The sequence below is a fragment of the Fukomys damarensis genome, unplaced genomic scaffold (genome assembly GCF_012274545.1).
Source record: "Fukomys damarensis isolate Sample0158 unplaced genomic scaffold, DMR_v1.0_HiC HiC_scaffold_27, whole genome shotgun sequence".
NCBI classification, from domain to species: domain Eukaryota; kingdom Metazoa; phylum Chordata; class Mammalia; order Rodentia; family Bathyergidae; genus Fukomys; species Fukomys damarensis.
Genome location: NW_022900939.1, coordinates 21,511,985 through 21,529,501, shown reverse-complemented (window position 1 = coordinate 21,529,501; position 17,517 = coordinate 21,511,985). Strand labels below are relative to the sequence as shown.

At 52.9% G+C, this 17,517-nt stretch overlaps 2 protein-coding genes and 1 long non-coding RNA gene across 4 annotated transcripts in view; 2 read left to right on the top strand and 1 right to left on the bottom strand.

The window, feature by feature from the left end:
• LOC104870286 overlaps positions 1-6,948 on the top strand; it is a 51,909-nt gene extending 44,961 nt beyond the window's left edge. Inside the window, exon 5 of the long non-coding RNA XR_782502.2 lies at positions 6,919-6,948. This is a non-coding gene — a long non-coding RNA (uncharacterized LOC104870286). The remainder of the gene's footprint in view (positions 1-6,918) is intronic.
• A 722-nt stretch (positions 6,949-7,670) lies between these two features.
• On the top strand, positions 7,671-14,463 carry Rad9a (RAD9 checkpoint clamp component A). Of its 2 annotated transcripts, XM_010635818.3 has the most exons (11): positions 7,671-9,105; positions 9,187-9,257; positions 9,674-9,802; positions 10,321-10,435; positions 10,524-10,623; positions 11,965-12,074; positions 12,180-12,289; positions 12,369-12,433; positions 12,525-12,662; positions 13,423-13,609; positions 13,697-14,463. In XM_010635818.3, the coding sequence occupies exons 1-11, from the start codon at positions 9,072-9,074 to the stop codon at positions 13,790-13,792; spliced, it is 1,155 nt and encodes a 384-aa protein (XP_010634120.1). In that variant the 5' UTR covers positions 7,671-9,071; the 3' UTR covers positions 13,793-14,463. The 2 variants fall into 2 exon arrangements, with proteins under 2 accessions (XP_010634120.1, XP_010634121.1); XM_010635819.3 differs by lacking the exon at positions 9,187-9,257.
• A 33-nt stretch (positions 14,464-14,496) lies between these two features.
• Positions 14,497-17,517, bottom strand: part of Ppp1ca (protein phosphatase 1 catalytic subunit alpha) — a 4,726-nt gene continuing 1,705 nt past the window's right edge. The window contains exons 2-7 of the mRNA XM_033756820.1: positions 16,987-17,130; positions 16,607-16,837; positions 15,927-16,031; positions 15,170-15,393; positions 14,953-15,087; positions 14,497-14,882 (exon numbers count right to left, since the gene is read on the bottom strand). Of these exons, the coding sequence (XP_033612711.1) occupies positions 14,772-14,882; positions 14,953-15,087; positions 15,170-15,393; positions 15,927-16,031; positions 16,607-16,837; positions 16,987-17,130 (950 nt within the window). The 3' untranslated portion in view covers positions 14,497-14,771. The remainder of the gene's footprint in view (positions 14,883-14,952; positions 15,088-15,169; positions 15,394-15,926; positions 16,032-16,606; positions 16,838-16,986; positions 17,131-17,517) is intronic.

The following is a 17,517-nucleotide window of genomic DNA, read 5'->3' as shown; positions in this document are numbered from 1 at the left end:
TAAAAAAAAAAAAAAAAAAAAAAAAACGGGAGCTATCATTTCCGTATTTTCACATGAGGAAACTGAGAAGTCTCTCAGGTAACACAAAGAACAGAACCAGGACTGGAACCCAGCACTGTTTGACTACAGTGACATGCCATTCCTTCAGATGTTCCTTGGGAGCGGAAAAGTCTTCCAGTGTCTGGAGCAGAGGGCAACCAGAGCTCTCCTGCCCTCCACCCACTACTAATGTGAACTGACTGATACCAGGCCAGGTGCCTTGCTTGGCCTTCCTGAATCTGCAAGAGGCCAGACCCAAAGAGTGCTGTAGCACTCAGCTCAGATTCTGGATTCTATTAGCAGGGAGTCTGGAACCATGGAATGAGTATTCAACTCATGAGCAGGGCATTAGATGGCCACCCACCAGCAGAAGTAGAGCAAGGGCTCCCCTCTGCTTCCAGAGGGCCCCACTCTCTTGCTGGCAAAGGTCCAGCCCAGGACACCCCCTGGGATTCTGCATCTCTAAGAGGAGCCCTCCTTCCCACCAGCACATGCACACACTCGCAATGGGCAGGTGTGTGCCTGCCAGGGCACTGAGGTCAGGAGGAGAAGGAGAGGTGGGAGAGTGGGCACTTTCCCTTTCCCTCCAGTGAGCAGCAGCCCAGAGGGCCCTGTCTCACCCTGAGCTGGCTGTGATGTCAGCGGAAACCCCAGGGCAGAGTGCTCCTCCTGCCCTGCACTGGGTCCCCCACCCATACCTGGCCCAGCTCAGGCATCCCAAAGGACACCCCCATCCTCTCCCGACACTTAGAGGCACCAGGTTCTGCTGCTACTTCTCCAGTACACCACCAGGGCTCTCCCCATCAGCCAGATGTCTGGATGAAGGGAATGTGAAGAGGGCAGGAGCGTGAGGGATACCCCTAGGTGCCTGGCTCCTCCCTTACCCGCCAGGAACTGTCCCTGCCATTCTCTCAGGATGTTCCATTGCCCTGGCCAACCCATGCCTCAGGCTCTGTGACTCCATCTCCCCTGGCAGAGGAGTGGGGTTACCTCTCCCTGGGCTGGAAGATCCTTATCCTACCCCGCTGAGTCACTGCCCTTCTCTCCCCTCAGAGAATTGGAGGCTTAGAGGAAGAGGGCTTGGCCTTCTTCTAACAGCTGCAGGACCCTGGGCAAATCACTGCACCCCTATATCCCTGAGTTCTCTATAACACAGGGATAATGGTTACACAATAGAATTTCCTCACAGTCCCTAACCAAGCATCTGCACAGTTCCAGCCATTAATGGTTGCAAAACTTGTTAAATGAGACAAGACTTTAAGAAGGTGCATGAAGGGCTCTGGAGGTCAATGTTCAGGGAGACTTCACAAGAGGCAGGGGGGCAGAGGAGGGCCACACCTGCCCTGGAACAGGGGGGAGGAGCTGGGCCCGCCACACCTGGCAGTCCAGTCACCTTCCAGAAGCTGCCCGTAGCACCTACTATATACATGTTAATGAGCAGCAGGGATCTACAGAGATACAGCCTACCTACCAGGTGTGTGAGGGCTATGGGATAGAGGGCAAGGTAACTTCAGTACTGACCAGAGATGTTGGCAGGCTGCTAAAAAAACTCAGAGCAGACCAGGCCAAGTGGAGCAGGCCTCCTCTAACCTCTAGCTTGCTAGCAATTCTAGAAAGATTCCTGGATTTTCTGGAATCAGAAAGCCTAGATGCACCACCTCTTACAAGTAAGCCTCTCTTAATCTATGAAAGACTTCAGGGTTGTGGTGAGACTCAGATGAGACAATGAAATGAAAGGGGCTTTTTTGTTTTTTGTTTTTTTGGTAACAGGGATTGAACTCGGATCCTTGCGCTTGCAAGGCAGGCAGTGGAACCACTGAGCTAAATCCCTGGCCGTTGAAAGGGTCTTTGTAAATTGCAAAGTGCCAAGAATATGGGAAAGACTTCTGGCCTTCCTGCCCATAGAGGATTTGTTTGGCTGCTCTTTCCTGAGCACTTACTGCTTGCCCAGCACTGGAACAGAGCATTTAAATATTTCACACAATTTTACTGTTCTCCTGAGATGCTCCTGTAGTTGCCATCTTACTGTGGGGAAACTGAGGCACAGTTATACAATGAGCACAAGATCACATAAGCAGGCAGCCTGATTCCAGAACTATCCTGCTTGTAATTAGTAGCCCCCTCCCTACCCTGTCTGTAGTTCCTGAAAGCTCCTCCCTGCCCCCCATCTCTACTGCAGTAAGCCCATCACAGCCAAGGAGGACGCCTTCTCTGGCCCTTCCCCCATGAGGCCTCGGGTAAATTGGGCACACAGCTGGCTCTCAGGGAAGCTTGCTTGACCCTACCCAGGCAGTCAGCTGGGTCTGTGCCTCGAGCTGGGGCGGGACACGGTGTCTGTCTCCCTCTGCTGGCCCATGTGGGGATAGCCAGGCCAAGGTGCTTTTCTCCAGAGCTGCTGCTTCTGCTCTTGTCCCCAGAACAGGGGATGGGGAGATTGAAAAGAGGACTAGGGGACTCAGGCCAGGCTCTAGCCCACAGGAACACCAACACTGCCTCCTGGGGATCCTACAGCTAGAAGTCTGCCTCTAGTAGGGGAGCCTAGGAGTGGTCTTAGGGAGGCCAGGTCGCCTTTCTGATGCCTTGGGGGTGGGGAATGGGGCAGCAGGCCCCAAACAGCCTCCTCCTCCTCCTTCTAACCCATGAATGGAGCTGTCATCCATGGATTTATCTAAACCTTTTGTGAAGCTATTTATATTTCCAGCCGAGACCACATCTTGGGGTAATGAGTTCCATCGGTGTCCTCCCCTGCTGGGTGAAGCATGCTGCCTTTGATTTGTCCTAAACTTACCTCACTTGCGCTCCAAGGGGGCCCTGTAATTCCAGCATGCCAGGTTTTGGTGTACAAGCCTGAGCTTTCCCCTTCCCATCCCCACTGTGGGTTTAAAAAATTCCAACCCATCTCCCCCCCTCCACCTCCAGCCCTGCAGACTGAACAGAACTGGCCCCTCGTTTGCGTATAGTGTCTAGCAGTGTGGGCACATCCTTATCTCCTGTCAGCCCCCAACAGCTTGTGAGGAAGGGAACCACTCCCATTCTTGCGAGGCCAGGACACTATGGGCCAGAATCTTGGGACAGCACTAGTGCAGCTCAGTGACGACAGCCTTCCTTCTGAGCCACTTTCCCTTGGGCTGACGCTTCTCAGGGGATTTTCCAGTTTCTGCACACCAGGCGGTTTCGTTGAGAAGACTTTGCTGTGGCGTTCCTGGTATGCAGTTTCTAATGGTCTGTCTCCAGTTCTGATGAGAGGCTACTATGATTCAGAGGACAGAAGTGGTAGGACACGGCCATCACTTGAATAGCAATGCCAGCAGCAGATACAGAGAGCTTTGTGATGTGAACTAAATGAATCCTCATGGTAACCCTTTTGAGGTAGAGGCAATCATTTCCTCCAATTTACGGATTAGGAATCTGAAGTCTGGAGAACAGCAGCAACTGTCCATTTTTACACACCTTGTAACTAAGAAAGTCAGGATTCAGATCTAGGCAGACTGGCAGCTAGACCCTCATTCTGCACCTCTGCAGATAAACCTGGGTTCGAGTCTTGTAAAACCTGTGAATTCATACTCTTTAGTTATTTGGCACAGACATTTTAAACCATTACTATGAGCCAAACATTGTTCTTATTGTTGGGAGAAATACTGCAGAACTAGAAGGGCCTAGCAGGGTTTGGCAGTGGGGGGCTGGAAGCACCTGGTGGACCACATATATATCACAAGCAGGCCACACGGTACCCCACCAGCCAGCTGCCCAGGCACTATCAGTTTAGTTACCCCAGAGTAAGCACACAAACACCATTTCCTGTGTGTGCACTGACTGTATCAAGACAAATCACAGTCAACTACCACCCCACAAACCCTCTACCTTTTAGTTACACCAATCTGGCAAAACTCCCACCAGGAGTAATCCCACCTGTGCTCTTATGTCTACGAGGAGGGCTGTGCAGGAAATCCCAGGCAGAGGCAGAATAGTGCTGGCACAATCCCTCATCTACTCCTCAGTGAGTGTGCTCTTCTGGTCAACTCATTCTCAAAGCCTTGCCTTCTTACAGCTGTTTCTCCGGAAGCCTCCCCAACTGAGTCTGCTCAGTGGCGCGCTCCCACTGCCCACGGAGCTGTCGTCCTTGGTCTTTCTCCAGGGTGTAACTTCCTATTGACTTTGGTGATTGTTATGCTTCCAAAGCTCATGTGTTCCGAAATGGGGCTTTTGGAAGGTTATTGGATCATGGGGGTGCTATACTCATCAGTGGATTCATTCATGGATGAGGCCACATAGCTAAATGTGCTATTAGAAGATGAGATTCAGGGGATCTAGCTCAGTGGTTCCGCTGCCTGTCTCACAAGTGCAAGGTCCCGAGTTCGATCCCTGATACCAAAAAAAAAAAAAAAAAAAAAAAAAAAAAGAGATGAGATCCACTTGGAGAAAAGTCACTGGGGGCATCACCTCTAAGTCCTCCAGATTGTTCCCAGCTGCCGCCTTCTCTCTGCTTCCTGGCTGCCATGGGTTGAGTAACTTCCCTCTGTCAGGCCATTTTGCAATGCAATTTCTGCCTTGGAACCAGATGACCATGGACTGAACCTTGGAAACTGTGAGCAGAAACAAGCATCTTTTCTTCTAAGTTGCAAATGTTGAACACTGTGTCTCTGCTGAGGAAAGCTGACTAATATAGTAATTCTTTAATGAATATGTGTCCCCCAGTAGGCAGAAGCCCCTTCCAGCTCAGGAACCTTGATACCGCACTGCTCAGGCAAACCCCCACTCGCAGCCCTGGCACTGGCCATTCCCCTCTGCCCTCACTACTCTTCAGCAGATGTCTGCATGCCACACCCCCTTCCCTCCTGCAGGTCTCTGTGCAACTATCTACTTCTCAGCAAGCCGGCCCAGCAATGCTATTCAGTCCTTCTTCCCCAACACTCCTCTCTCCCTCTTTGGGCTTCCTTTTTCCCCATAGCACCTGCCACCCTCTTTGCACCATGTGACTGACTCATTCATCTGGTTGACTATCTTCTCCCACCAAGGTAGAAGCCCATGAGAGCAGGGACCTTTGTCTCATACTCTTTCTCATACTTAGAAAAGTGCATCTACTATTCATTGAATAAGTGAATTCCTGAGTACCAGTGTCCCAGGCTTTGACGTCCTATGACTTCAGCCTTGACTATTGGGGTAATAATGAGTGGCTGAAGGGAAGAAATTTCCCAACAGATAAGTATTTAAAAATCTGAAATGGCGCCTGTAATCCCAGCACTCGGGAGGCTGAGGCAGAAGGATCGCTGTGAGTTCGAGACCAGCCTGGGCTAGTGAGTTCCAGGTCAATCTCACCTACATAGTGAGACCCTGTCTCAAAAACAAAACAAAACAAATCTGAAATGGTAGCCACCTTCTTCCATTCTCTCTCACCCCTAACACACATTCACAGACTTACCTATTTGTAGGAGGCCACCTCTAACAGGATGTGGCAAAGACAGTGGAAGTTTGAGGTTTAAAAGAATTGAGAGATTATCTCATCCAACTGCTTCATTTTATTGAGGAAAAAACAAGTGAAAGCTGTTTATAGGTCGTGGCACACACCTATAATCCCAGCACTCAGGAGGCTGAGGCAGGAAGATCACTATGAGTTTGAGGCCAGCCTGGGCTACACAGGATGACCCTGTCAACAACAACAAAAAAAAAAAGAACCCTGAGGTGCAGAGATGTCCCCTAGCTTGCTTGAGGTCACCTATAAACAGGGCTGGAGCTACGTCCAGGTCTCCTGTCCTTTAGCACAGACCCAAGTCCTCTTTGGTTCCCCATATCTATCCTCTGCCTAACAATTTCCAATGCCTCTGAGCTCCTCCTTCCTAACTGTGCACCTTCCATTCTGGGCCTAAAGTGCATAACTGTATGTGCCCACTGCATGCCCGGCAGAGCTCCCTTCCAGCCCCACAGCCTGGGGTGCAGAAAGCAAGAAGCGGGACACCAGCTACAGCATCAGCTCCTCTTCAGTGCTGCAGGTGGATAAGGGCACTGAGAAATCCGGGGCCTCTCTGAGAGCCTCTGGGCCTCTCCGTCAAGTTAGAAGGGTTTCAGGGAGTGTCCTATTGCTTCCCTGTCCTCCCCCAGCACAGTACTCAGATGAGGCAGCCCTAGGCAAAGTCACACAGCAAGTGGGTGCTGAATCCGACAGGAAACCCAGATCTCCTGGCTCGGCTCCTTTCTGGTTTCTAAACCCTATAGAAGATTCAGATTATTTTCTACTTTTGGGAAGGGTTGGGAAGCTGATTGAGGATTAGAAGCCCAAAAGTATTAATGTCTGCCTTCCTCTCTCCCCATGGCCAAAGACCTCAGGGTGACAAGATCTTGTAGCACTAGAGGTGTCAGGAGCAGATACATGACTGGTGGAAACCTTCCCTTTTCCTGCCCTCTGGGAGCCTTGTGTTTGGCACTGGGCATGAAGGTTGGAAGGCTGTACTGGAGAGGAAAAAATGGTAAGGAAGTGAATAGCTAAGGCTATGGCAGTTTCTTTCTTTTTTTTTTTTTTTTTTTTGGTTTTTTGGTTTTTGAGACAGGGTCATACTATGTAGTTGGGAGTGACCTGGAACTCACTACGTAGCCCAGGCTGGTCTTGAACTCACAGTGATCCTCCTGCCTCAGCCTCCCGAGTGCTGGGATTACAGGCATGCACCACATGCCCGGCTCCACAGTTTCTTTTGCTTTTGTGGTTCTGGGGATTGAACCCAGGAATCTTGCACTGAGCTATATACTCAGGCTCCCTGCCACTTTTTTATTTTGAGACAGAGTCCCAATAAGTTATGCAGGCTGGGCTTCCTCAGCCTCCCAGAGTGTTAGAATTACAGGAATGTACCACCGTGCCTTGTAAGACTGTGTTTTTGTTTTGTTTTTCAGACAGAGTCTCACTATACAGTTCAGGCTGGACTTGAATTCATTATATAGCCCAGGCTGGCCTCGAATTTCCAGCAATCCTCCTGCCTCAGCCTCCCTAGTACTGGGATGACAGGCGCGCACCACCACACCTGGCATGCAGGTATCATTATCATCCCATTTTCCAGAAGAGTAAACCGAGGCACACAGGGACTAAACTAGTGAGCGAGGGAGTTAGTATCCAAAGTTGTGTATTTGAATCCTAGCTCCTAAACTGTATGGGCCTTGCAAGAATCTATCAGTTTCTTCCAAACCTTGCTTTCTACACTGCAGATTGACAATAACTCATCTTGCTGGGAGATCACAGAGAAAATGGAAAGCCTCAGTGGGTCTTGCAGTGCTGGTCAGATGCAAGGACACAGCATGAGCAAGGCCCTGAGGCCTGACGGTGGAGGCCAGGCTGAGGACCGGGCTAAAGTTGCTATGGGGTTTGAACACTGCCTTGCGTTTGTACCCCTGACCTGGATGCCTCCCGGTGTGGAATTCTTCCTGCTGGTTCCTGGTAAACGTGCTGTGACTTAGTAGCCACAGGGTAAAAGTCCAGGGTCCAAAGAGTTTTATGGCAACCACTAGAGCACGTAAACAGGGGAGAAGCATAACAACGTTTTAGGAAGGTCACTTTAAAAAAAAAAACAACACAGATTAAACCTAGGGTCTTGTACATGCTAGGCAAATGTTCTACCACTGAAGTTACACCCCAAACCCTTTTGAAACAGGTTCTTGCTAAATTGCCCAAGCTGGCCTTGAATTTATGACACCGCTGCAGCCTCCTGAGTACCTGGGATTAAAGCCAATTGAAGGTGAGTGTCACAGTTCCCAGTTTAGGAAGGTCACTCTTGCTGTGGAGAGTGAACTGGCTGGGGCAGGGTCACGCAGATGAGAGAATGGCGGCCCAAGTCACGTGTGAGCCATGGAGAGCTAAGAGGAGCGCCAAATTGCCACCTGTGTGACAGGTAGAGCAGTCAGGACCCACTGAAGGATCGGACTAGGGGAGGGGGAAGGTGGTGGTAAGGCCAAATCTCAGCCTGCCCTCAAAACCAGAGGAGTATGGTATAAACTGGCCTGATAGGAAACTAGGGATCCTCCAGGACTCTTCCAAGAACCATAAAGCATGCTGCTGCGGGGAACACAGCCAGCAGTCTTCAGGACTTCCCTCCTACACATGGCCCAGAGCAAGGGGAAGAAACACTTCAGCCGATAATTCCCTCACAGTCTGAGGTCTGTAGAAAACGCACAGAACCAAAATTCCTCCTAAACTATCTACAGGACTTTCCAGAGGCCTTCCTAACTTTCGGGTAGCCCGCACCCCTCTGTAACAAGGCTCACAGGCCTTTCTCATGCAGGAGCCCCAGGCAACGCTGAGCCTCTGCTCTTGTTAGTTTCTCCTCTGGGTGCACCCTTCAACCCGGTTCTGCCCAGAGAAGCTTGTCCTTTCTTCAAGTATCAATGAAGAGGATCAATAACAGATTCTTGAGATCAGAAAGAACTCCCTTTCCACTCCACACTCCGGCACCAAATTACTGCAACCTCTTTTGGGAGATGGTGGTTGCTGCTTGCATCCGAGTCCCCGGCTCCACAGGACGATCTTCTTTCGACCCTGGAATCCCCTGACAGACACCCAGAAAGTGAAATGAGTGACTCAGGACGGCCTGCCGCTCCAGCTCTGACTCCGAGCCCAGTGTTCAGTCCATCGCAGATGCACTTGGCGCCTTTAAGCGGTATCCTCTCTGCCCTTCGAGTTCCGGTGAGCGGCCCGCAGTGCGCCCAGCCCAGCACCATAGTTCCAGCAGCCAGAGATAAACCTGGAGACTGAGACGCCGCCAGTTTTGGAGACCCTCAGCTTCCGCGTCACATGATTGGGCCGGCCCAGCTAGCTGACTCTGTCACGTGACGGCGGAGCCTGCGAGCGTTTTTCTCACGTGACGGAGGCGCCAGAGTGTGGACCAATAAGAAGGCGGAGGCGGAGCTGGCCGGGGGCGGTGCGCGGGAAGGGAAGCCAGAGCTTCTGGGGTAGCCCCTGAGACCTCGCGCGTGTGTTTCGCGCGTGTGTTTGCCGCGGCCAGCTCCAGCTCTCAGTCCCGTTGTAAGCTAGGCCCAGATGCAGTTCTGGAGGCAGCATGAAGTGCTTGGTGACGGGCAGCAACGTGAAGGGTGAGTTACAGCCTGCCTGGCGGCGGGCACGTGAGCTACCCTGGGGGAACCAGCCTAATGTTTCTGCCCTTCTCCCCGCAGTGCTGGGCAAGGCCGTCCACTCCCTGTCCCGCATTGGGGATGAGCTCTACCTGGAACCCTTGGATGATGGGGTGAGGGACTGGGAATAGGGGCGGGTGGATTCCAGCTGGGATCAGGTAGCCTGGATTAATCCTTCTCCACTCTGGGCAGGATGGTCGTGCCTGGCTGTTGGGGCGTCACTTTGGGCCTTGTCTTCGTCCCAGGCCAATGAGTGCACAGGGTACACTTACACACTCTGAAACGTACAGTGACTAGGGACAAGGGCAGGACGTACTCATCAGTGGTGGTAGGAGCAATACAGAGGCATTCTGCGAAGGCTGCATAGAGAAACTGCATTACAGACTGACTCCAAGGGGGAAGGAGGGTTTCAGCACATGCTGGAGCAAGGGGACCTGTGATCACCAAAGGGCAAGTGTGACCAAAATCAAGCCAGAGGGCTCGGCCTGTCCCTGTCCTAACTGTCCCCTTCCCTTGTTTTGTGGGCCAGCTCACCCTCCGGACAGTGAACTCTTCCCGCTCTGCCTATGCCTGCTTCCTCTTTGCCCCACTCTTCTTCCAGCAGTACCAGGCAGCTACCGGTGGGCAGGACCTGCAGCGCTGCAAAATCCTGATGAAGGTGAGACCTTTCAGCAACAGCTGGCACTGCCGCACTCTGGGCACTCTGCAGATGCTATCTAGGAGTAACAGTCCTATGCAGAATGCAGTGAGGGGCACAGTGAGGACACCCACACAGGGTAATGGGAGCTGTGGAGAGCACAACTGACACCAGAGACCTGGAGAGAGTGATGGCATTCACGCTGATCAAGAACAGTAAATAGGTCTTTCAAGGCTTTCTAAGCAGAGTGGGCAGTGTAAAAAAAGCCTGGAAGGCCGGGCATGGTGCTGCGCACTTGTAATCCCAGCAGGAGGATCGCTGTGAGTTCGAGACCAGCCTGGGCTACATAGTGAGTTTCAGGTCAGTCTCAACTACATAGTGAGACCCTGTCTCAAAAAACCAAAGTGGGGAGGAAGGCCTGGAAGTGTGCCCCTTTCCATATATTACATATGAGAGCATTGGTGAGCCAGGGCCTATGAGGGAAGTAAGAGCTGGTTGGTGGAGTCACAGTGCTAGGTTGCTATCTCCTCTTTTCTTAGTCCTTCCTGTCCATCTTCCGCTCTCTGGTGATGCTGGAGAAGACAGTGGAAAAATGCTGCATTTCCCTTAATGACAGGAGCAGCTGCCTGGTGGTCCAGCTGCACTGCAAGTATGGTAAGTAGGCAGCTGGCCAGCTAAGGGGTCCTTGGGGTTTGGGAAGAAGGTTGGTAAGGACTACTGAGAACACTGTCTGCCCATCCAGGAGTGAGGAAGACTCATAACCTGTCCTTCCAGGACTGTGAATCCCTACAGGCGGTCTTCAATCCAGCCTCATGCCCCCATGTGCTCCGTGCCCCTGCACGGTGAGTACACCCTTGCCACAAATTCAGCTTGGGTCTCTTTCTTCCTTCTTTGGGCCTCCCAGGGTGAACTAAGAAGGAACATTTTTCATCCTCTGTGGTTTCTGTGAACCTCCGGGTGCTTGTGGGTCCTTACTGGCTCTTTCAAAGTAGGGGCTGGAACCAGGCATTGTGGTGCATGCCTGTAGTCCCAGCACTCAGGAGGCTTAGGCAGAAGAATTGTTGCAAATTTGAGGCCAGCCTGGGGTACATAGTGAGTTCAAGGCCAGCCTGAACTACTTGTGAGACCCTGTCTCAAAAAAGCAAAAACAACAAACAAAAAAATAGGGGCTGGTGTGGAAAAGAGGTAAGTGTGGGTTTTCCTCACTCTGTAGGAGCCTGCTTTCTCCTTCCCTTAAGCTCTGGCTTGCTACTTACCACTTGCACCCATTCTGATTCCACTTATCAGGGAGTGCATCTGTAGCTGGCCATCACCTCTCTTGTTTGACCTGAGCAATCCTGAAGATCTGTCCTAAACCTTGGGGTTCAAAGAGCTCCTTCTGGGCCGTGTCCCCATTCTCCTAAATTCTGGGCTTTTGCTTTCAGGAATCCCTAGGCCAAGGCAGGAGGTGAGGTGAGGGTCCAAGAGGGCTGCTAATAATCTACCGTGAGAGTGGAGCTGTGCAGGGCCTAGGGAATGGGGGCTTCAGAGGCGAAGGCCCTGAGAACCATCTTAGAGAAGAGTGGGCTCCCCATGCTGGATGCTGCATTTGGCAAGCCCAAAGTCCAGAAGTCCCTTCAGGTCCTGATAGCTCCTTTCCCAGGGTCTGTGGAGTCTTCAATGATCAGGATTCCTTTGATTAGAGAAAGAGGGTCATCTTGGTTTGCATTCGAGTCATATTTTTCTCTCCCTTTTAAAAAGAAATGAACACTTGCTTCTCTTATGAATAATTTTAAATATATAGAGAAGTAGATGTTTAAAAAGAAAAAGATGTAGCTCCTGTTCCCAGTTGCCTTAAGGTAAAATCCAAATGATGTTTTATTTGTAAATATTTAGCGGCATGAATTCTTAGAAGACAAGCATTTAAGGGCCCTGAAACTCGAGTTTCTGGAGATGGCATGAGTGGTGTCCTACCCCTACATGTAGCTGTGCTGCTTGCCCAGCCACCTTCTGTGGGCTATGCTTTTGTTTGCTCTATTCCTCTTACTGTGTGGGATCACATCTTGCTCATCCCGTCCTGTACTTCTCAAGGTATGCTAGGCTGTACACCACGTGTACATGTGTATGTCACTCCCTCGGGTTTTCTGAGAGCAAAGCCCCTGGCAGGGGTGAGCCTTTGATGTGATGCTTTGTCTTCCTCACAGGATCCTGGGAGAGGCTGTTCTGCCCTTCCCTCCTGCGCTGGCTGAAGTGACTCTGGGCATTGGCCATGGCCGCCGGGTCATTCTGCGCAGCTACCAGGAGGAGGAGGCAGGTGAGAGAGCTAGATAGGTCCTGGGATTGAACAGAGTTGGAGTTGGGAGGGGATCAGGTCCCAGGGAACCAGGAGCCCAGGTTCCTACTGTGCTTGGCCCCACAGACAGCACCGTCAAAGCCATGGTGACTGAAATGAGCATTGGGGAGGAGGATTTCCAGCAGTTGCAGGCCCCAGAAGGAGTAGCTATCACTTTCTGCCTTAAGGAATTCCGGGTAAGCTCACCCTCTTCTCCCACTCACCACCCTGTCCTGCCCAGCCCAGGGTCTCACTGCCCTGCTTCTTCCCTCCCAGGGGCTCCTGAGCTTTGCAGAGTCAGCAAACTTGCCTCTGAGCATTCACTTTGATGCCCCAGGCAGGTAATTCCTAGCCTGTGACAGGAGCGGGAGGGTTCTGGGATGCCAGGAGCTGAGTGGAGTAACCTAGGTTGGGTGTTTGTCCTATGCTCAGGCCAGCCATCTTTACCATTGAGGACTCTCTGCTGGATGGCCACTTTGTCTTGGCCACACTCCTAGAGCTGGACCCACACTCACAGGACCTGGGCTCTTCAGAGCTCCACCAGCCAGTGCGTCAGCTGCAGGCTCACAGGTGAGGGCATTGCCCACCCACTCTTCCTTTCATCCCTTTACACCCTACGCTGAGCCTGCTGCTTCTAGCTTCCATACCTTCCCCCAACACACATAACTTCCTGTCAGTTCCTAGCTCTGCAGTGCTCGTGGCTGGCTGGCTGGCCCGGCAGGCTCAGGCTTCATGGTCAGCTGTATTCAGAGACCCCTCCCACCCAGGGAAGCATCCCCAAGGTCTCACTGGCTTCCTTTCTGGCTGAGGCCTCCCCTCTGAGCCTTCTCCCAGGCCAAGGAGGGAAAGAACTGTTGGGAGGCAGGGAGCTGGCTGGGGTGGGGGAAACAGGTGGCTGGAAGGGCAGGTGGGTTGAGGATGAGCCCAGCGTAGTGGAAGCAGAGGAAGTTTGGTCTGGACCCCTGCCCGGTGGATCCCTGGGGTGCAGTGCACTCCAGCTTCTGCCCCCTGGGAAGGTGGGGGCTAGGGCCCCAAGTGGCCTGCTCAAAGAACTTGCTGCTCCCTTCCCCCAGCTAGGTTATACTAACCCTCTGGATGCCTCCCTGAGGCCCCTACCTGAACTGTGATCAAAGAGATTGCAGACCAACCCCCTCCAGGAAGCCCCCACTTAACTCCTGCATCCTCCCCTCTCTAGCCAAATCAGGAAGTAATAAAACCAAGAGCTAACCAGCAGTCTTGAGGCCCCAAAGCCCTCTCAGCCCTCTGAGGTGGAGCCTGCCTTGAACCCCTTCTCTCCCTATTCCTTGCTGATCTCTATCTCTGCCTACAGCACACCCCACCAGGATGATTTTGCCAGTGACGACATTGACTCTTACATGATTGCCATGGAAACCACTGTAGGTAGTGAGGGCTTACAGGCACTGCCCTCAGTCTCCCTTACACCTGGCCCCCACTCAGAGGAAGAGGATGATGAAGCTGAACCCGGTCCAGTGCCTGGCACTCCCCCACCCAAGAAGGTAGGGGCTGGAGGTAGGGGGCAGGGACTGGAGGTGAGGAAGCAGCCTCCAGGCTCACTCTATCTACCTCCTCTGTTCTCTTTCCAGTTCCGCTCACTGTTCTTTGGCTCCATCCTAGACCCCATACACTCTCCCCAGGGGCCCAGCCCTGTGCTGGCTGAAGACAGTGATGGTGAAGGCTGAAGAAAGAATTTGAACTTGACTTGGGTCCTAAACCCATGGACTAGAAGCCCCAGCCAGTGTGGCAGGGCTAGGTCTCAGTGCTGGGGATGATAGAAGGGCTGGCTGGAGCTGAGCTGACAGTTCTGCTCCTTCCCAAAAAGCTCCATTTGGCTGTCTTACTGCAGAGCTGCCCGACTGACCATGCTTGGCCTGGGTCCTGTCGTCTCACCCTCATCTTGCAGTCAGTCACGTCTCTTCCCAGGCCTGGTGCCAAGCCTTCACCTGATAGAAGGTGCTTCACCTCTCCTTTACCAGTCTCCAGCCATTTGGCTGGAGCCAGAAGCCCACCTTTAGGCTCACCTCTCTAAGAGAAAATCACAGTGGGGCTGTAACCCCTGATCATCACCCTCCTACCCTTTCTGCCAATCATGAGCCACCCTCCCTCAAGCATTGGGTATACCTCTGGAACACCCTGGCACAGACTGTCTTGCTTTCCCAGTATTGTTTGGCTCTGGCTTGGAATTCTAAGAACCTCTGGGCCTGAATATATGCCTGGGATGTCCTGGCTGGGCCTATGTCCAGCAAATGTGATCTCCCAAGTGGCTTTGGGCAAAGGGCTGCCAGGCCCAGTGTTTAAGACAAGGGAGACAGAGGCCATGGCGAGAATCCAGCTTTGACTTTTATTCAAGAGACCAGATGGGTTGCCCCAGGATCCGGCTGCCAGCCCTGTGGCCAAGCACGGCTGGAAACCCACAGTCTGGCCTGCCATTGCCCTGAGCTGCAGCCTCAGCCCCAGGATCCCGCTTGCAGCCACCACAATTGCAGGTGGGAGGGAGCCCTGGGGGATTGGACGCTGCTATTGATTCATTAAAAAAGAAAAAAATAAACCAAGGCTCCATGTCCCCCATGATGGGTGGGCCTGAGGGGCCTTTCGACCCCCAGTGGCAGCATGATTTCTTTACAATCAATCCATCTGGGGTGGCGGGGTAGCACACGGAGGTTATTTCTTGGCTTTGGCGGAGTTGCGGGGTGGGGTAATGGGTCGGCCTCCAGGGTTCAGGCCACTGAACTGCCCGTACTTCCCCTTGTTCTTGTCAGCGGGCTTGAGGATCTGAAATAGAAAGGTTTCGTCAGTCTCGTGCTAAGCCGCAGGACCCACCAGCCCCTTCTGCAGGGCCCACCTGGAAGGAGCACATGAGGGTCTCGTCCACACTCATCATGGCACCAGCATTGTCAAACTCGCCACAGTAATTAGGAGCTGAGAAAAGTGTTACCAGCTGCCGCTTGGCAAAGAATTCATAACCATCTTCCACCACCTGGAAGAGGATAGGAACAATCAGGTCTGAGTCTAGACTCCCCATTCCCCCTTTCTGCCCTGACCCGGGACTGCCAGCCCACCTGGTGTGCACGGCAGATGAGGTCCAAGTCATGCTTATGCAGAAACTTGGCCACCACCTCAGCCCCAAAGGTAAAGGAGACACCGCGGTCATTCTCGCCCCAGCCCTGCACGTCCTTGTCAGGGTCAGACCACAGCAGGTCACACAGCAGGCCTTGATCAGGCACGTCTGTGGGCCGCATGATGCGCCGAATCTGCTCCATAGACTGTAGGTCTGGGGACAGGCCTGGAGGGATAGTATGGGACGCTTTTATTTTTGGTACCAGGGATCAAACGCAGGACCTTGTGCTTGCAACCTGGCAGTGGAACCACTGAGCTAAATCACCAGCCCAGGATGGGACATTTTTAAACCTCAAAACAAGGGATCCCTCCTCCACGAAGCCTCTAGGAATCAGCCTTACCATTCACACTACCACTTGAGCCCTCTGCTGGACCCCTGGGAGCCCAGGCAGGCAGAACTCATCCCCCCTGGAGCTTTTTCAAGTCCCAAATACAAGCAGAGAGAGATGTCCCTGTCTTCAAGAAGCACAGAGCTCCCTAGAGAAAGGAGACAACTGAGTTTCATGCAGGATACTGAATGCCACAACAGGAAAGAGTGCAGCCTAATGGGTGTGGGGTAATTTTCTGCAAAAACTGATATCAAAGATGACACGAAGCTGCTTCAAGAGACTCGGAACACAGTCTTCTAAGGGTTTTGCTCCAACACCCCAGGGATGTGGCCTGGTATTCTCTCAGCAAGCACCCCACAACCACCCTCACCTCCATGGCAACAGAAGATTTTCTCGTCCACAATGGCAGCAATGGGCAGGCAGTTGAAGCAGTCAGTGAAGGTTTTCCATAATTTGATGTTGTAGCGTCTCTTGCCTGCCCAGGGGAAGGAGATAGCTCATGGGGAGACCTGCCCACCCCACCCTCAGCCTGGCTCTCAGGGCCTTCCAAGGCAGTCGGCTATTCAGGCGTACCAGTAGCTGGGAGAAGAGAATGGAAGGCAAGGAAGGCTCAAGACCCTGGCGCCACCGCATCAGCATCTGGAGAGTAATTCTAAAGCACCTGGGTCCAGAGGCACTCAAGTTCCAGTCTGGTCTGATCTTAGGGTTGGGAGACACTCCCAACCCATGAGCAGGCCCAGGTCAAAACCAAGTCTGGTTTATCTCCACTTCAGGCTAACACAATCTGGTCTACACAGGCATCTAAATGCTAAAGAAACATATGTCTGGTGACAAGTGTCACCACAGCCCTGGGGTGAAGCATTAGCTAACAGGCAGCCCCGTAGCAGCATCCATTCACCATACCCATCCTGAGAGTCAGGCTCCAGAGCAGCGAGGGCTGCACAGAGAGACTAACTGACCACCTTATAGTCCAGGAAGCTGTGAGGGCTCCATGAAGAGCAGAACAAACAGTACCAGCCCTGGGCAGCCCTCAATGCTCAGACCACTCACACTCATCATAGAAGCCGTAGATTCGGTTGATGCTGGCGCACTCGTGGTTCCCTCGGAGAAGGAAGAAATTCTCAGGGTACTTGATCTTATAGGCCAGCAGCAGGCAGATGGTCTCCAAAGACTGCTTGCCCCGGTCCACATAGTCCCCCAAGAAGAGGTAGTTGCTCTCTGGAGGGAAGCCACCATACTCAAACAGCCTCAGAAGGTCGTAATACTGGCCATGGATATCACCTGTGACCAGGGCATCTGGTAAGCTAGGTGTAAAGTGGAAACTTGAACCCAGGGCCAGGAATGGGCTCGAGGGAGGAGGGATCCAGGAATTTTGGGAACAGGGGTGATGCCAATTTCAGGAAGCCAAAGATGCCTGGGCAGAGGCTCACCACAGATCTTGAGCGGGGCTTCCAGCTCCAGAAGAATGGGCTGGCTCAGGAAAATCTCCCGGGATTTGAGGCACAGACCACGGATCTCGTTCTCTGTCAGCTGTACATTCTTTCCAGGCCGCGAGCCCTGCACTGGGGGAGGGGTGGGATGTTACCCTGGTCCCTGGCAGGTGATAGGGGTGGTCCCACGGGCCCCTCTCAGGACTACTGGGCCCTTCCTTGCCCAGGGGCAGTTTTGCTGAGCCTCCCAAACCCTCCATCTTGAGCCACCTAAGACAAGACCCCAACTACCCTGGGGGCCCACCAAAAGGGGGGCTGTGAGTAGAGGCCTGTCACCCAAAACCTCAACAGCGCAGGACCCCTTCTCGGCGAGGCTTTACAGGTTTCTCACCTCAAGAGCCCAGGTCACCCGGCACCCCCAGCCCAGGAGGGAGTTGCTCCGCCTGCCAGAGCGCGCCCCAAACCTCTCCCGGTGGGGGAGCTGTAACTATGGGACCTTGCGGCCCGTCCCCGCCCAGTCGAAGCTGGGCC

Excerpts from the sequence above, each read along its gene's own strand:
- Rad9a (XM_010635818.3), top strand. The coding sequence starts at position 9,072 with ATGAAGTGCTTGGTGACGGGCAGCAACGTGAAGG. Across the intron at positions 9,803-10,320 it reads GCTGCAAAATCCTGATGAAG|TCCTTCCTGTCCATCTTCCG; the intron begins GTGAGACCTTTC and ends CTCTTTTCTTAG. Across the intron at positions 12,434-12,524 it reads CACTTTGATGCCCCAGGCAG|GCCAGCCATCTTTACCATTG; the intron begins GTAATTCCTAGC and ends TCCTATGCTCAG.